Raw genomic sequence first — 1,619 nt, forward strand, 5'->3', positions numbered from 1 at the left:
GCGAACTGCACATAAAGCTAATCCCCCCCCCCCCCCCGAAAAAATCCCGAAAACTTTACTTCCTATTGTAAAAAAAAAAATCCCTCTTTAAGGTCTACGTCAACAACGGGCGCTGGACCAGCCACGTGGACATGGCGGTGCAATACGGGCGTTGCATAGAGAGCCGTCTTCGTGGCCACGGTTATTCCAACATTTCTCTGCATTTCGACGTCTGGAGGTCACTTAATGGGAGGTTCCAGCAGCGGGTTTACGACCCTAGTGTGGATATTCTTACAGCTCCTTGGTCACCGTGGGAAAAGGTTAGTTGACTGTGCTTTTTCTTTTTTTTCTTGGGGGTGGGGGGTTGTTAAGACTGAGATACTGAATTTCGATAAGATTTGTATTTTCTTATTCTTTAGTAAGTCTGTTTGTTTACCGATACTGAATTTCGAGAAGGAAAGGGAGAAACATCAGACCATATTACTTCCTGTTTCAGACTCCGTGGGTGTTGCCCGTGTTGGTCGAGCTAAGTCAATGGCGTGATAAATTGAGGGAACTTCAGGAAGGACAAACCTCACCTTATTCTGACAGGATATTTGTAGCAGACTTTCCCGGTGAGCGAAGTCAATTCATGTCATATATATATTGAAATGATATGTAATAAATTAAATACATCTGTGCTTGAATGTCTGCGAGTGAGTAATGCATATTGATTGATTGATAATCTGACTGTTAATTCACCTGAATTGATCTTGTTCATACTTCAGGGTGAAGTTTTGTTGAATCCTCATTTCTGTGTCGAATCACAATTCCTTTTACGTCTTCCAGGCATGATGCTGGAAAACTTTCTCAGTGAAGATCTTTCCAACGTTACGATAGAGGTTCTCCACGGGGAAGTGAGGGTTCTTGTGCCAGCAGTGGAAGGGGGACCCGCCTCTGTTGACCACGAGGAGGGCGAGGAACAGGCGGAAGAGCCAGCGCAGAACAAGGCCTGGAAAGTGGTACACCTGAGCAACAGGGCAGAAATCGCGAATGCCAGCTGCCACTCGCAGGAAGGCGAAGACAATTTCCTCGCTCACGGAGAATGTTTCCCCGAGGATTCGAACGAAGCCAAAGATTTGAAGGTTCGATCAGTGGTTCTCCGCGAGGGCGAATCCATGGCCCTTCCCAGCGGCACTTTTCACTCTGTCGTCACCACGTCGGCGACGCCTTCCTCGTACATGTATACATTCGTGAACACAACCATACAAAAGCAAATCACTGGCAGCACTAACGATGAACGCTCAGGTACCCCTAAACCTACAAACATCTGTAGTAATCACGTCACCGAGGATTACTTCACACGCACCAGCAAGAAAACCAAGATGGCATCGGAATCCAAAGACTGTAAAACCAAACTGGACGAGACCAAGCCATCAATCCACACACCTGATGGGGACAAGAACGTGCAGTCTTACCAGCAGGAGTCAGGGGCGAGAGGGGTGGTCTGTGGCATGCCGACAGTCTTGGACTTCGTGAGGTTTGTGAGACTGAAACTCGCCGCTTTCAAAAGGAGTGCCAGGCTGCTCCGGGACGCCTGCAGGTATATTGTTGCGGGAATCCCCATGGATGTAGCCAGGTAATATGCGAACAAGATTCTC

At 47.8% G+C, this 1,619-nt stretch overlaps 1 protein-coding gene across 1 annotated transcript in view; it reads left to right on the plus strand.

The window, feature by feature from the left end:
• LOC119582084 (vitamin K-dependent gamma-carboxylase-like) overlaps positions 1–1,613 on the plus strand; it is a 6,460-nt gene extending 4,847 nt beyond the window's left edge. Inside the window, exons 10-12 of the mRNA XM_037930331.1 lie at positions 93–299; positions 476–593; positions 808–1,613. Of these exons, the coding sequence (XP_037786259.1) occupies positions 93–299; positions 476–593; positions 808–1,601 (1,119 nt within the window). The 3' untranslated portion in view covers positions 1,602–1,613. The remainder of the gene's footprint in view (positions 1–92; positions 300–475; positions 594–807) is intronic.
• The last annotated feature ends 6 nt before the right edge of the window (positions 1,614–1,619 follow it).

This window comes from Penaeus monodon, chromosome 15 (genome assembly GCF_015228065.2).
Source record: "Penaeus monodon isolate SGIC_2016 chromosome 15, NSTDA_Pmon_1, whole genome shotgun sequence".
Classification (NCBI taxonomy): Eukaryota; Metazoa; Arthropoda; class Malacostraca; order Decapoda; family Penaeidae; genus Penaeus; species Penaeus monodon.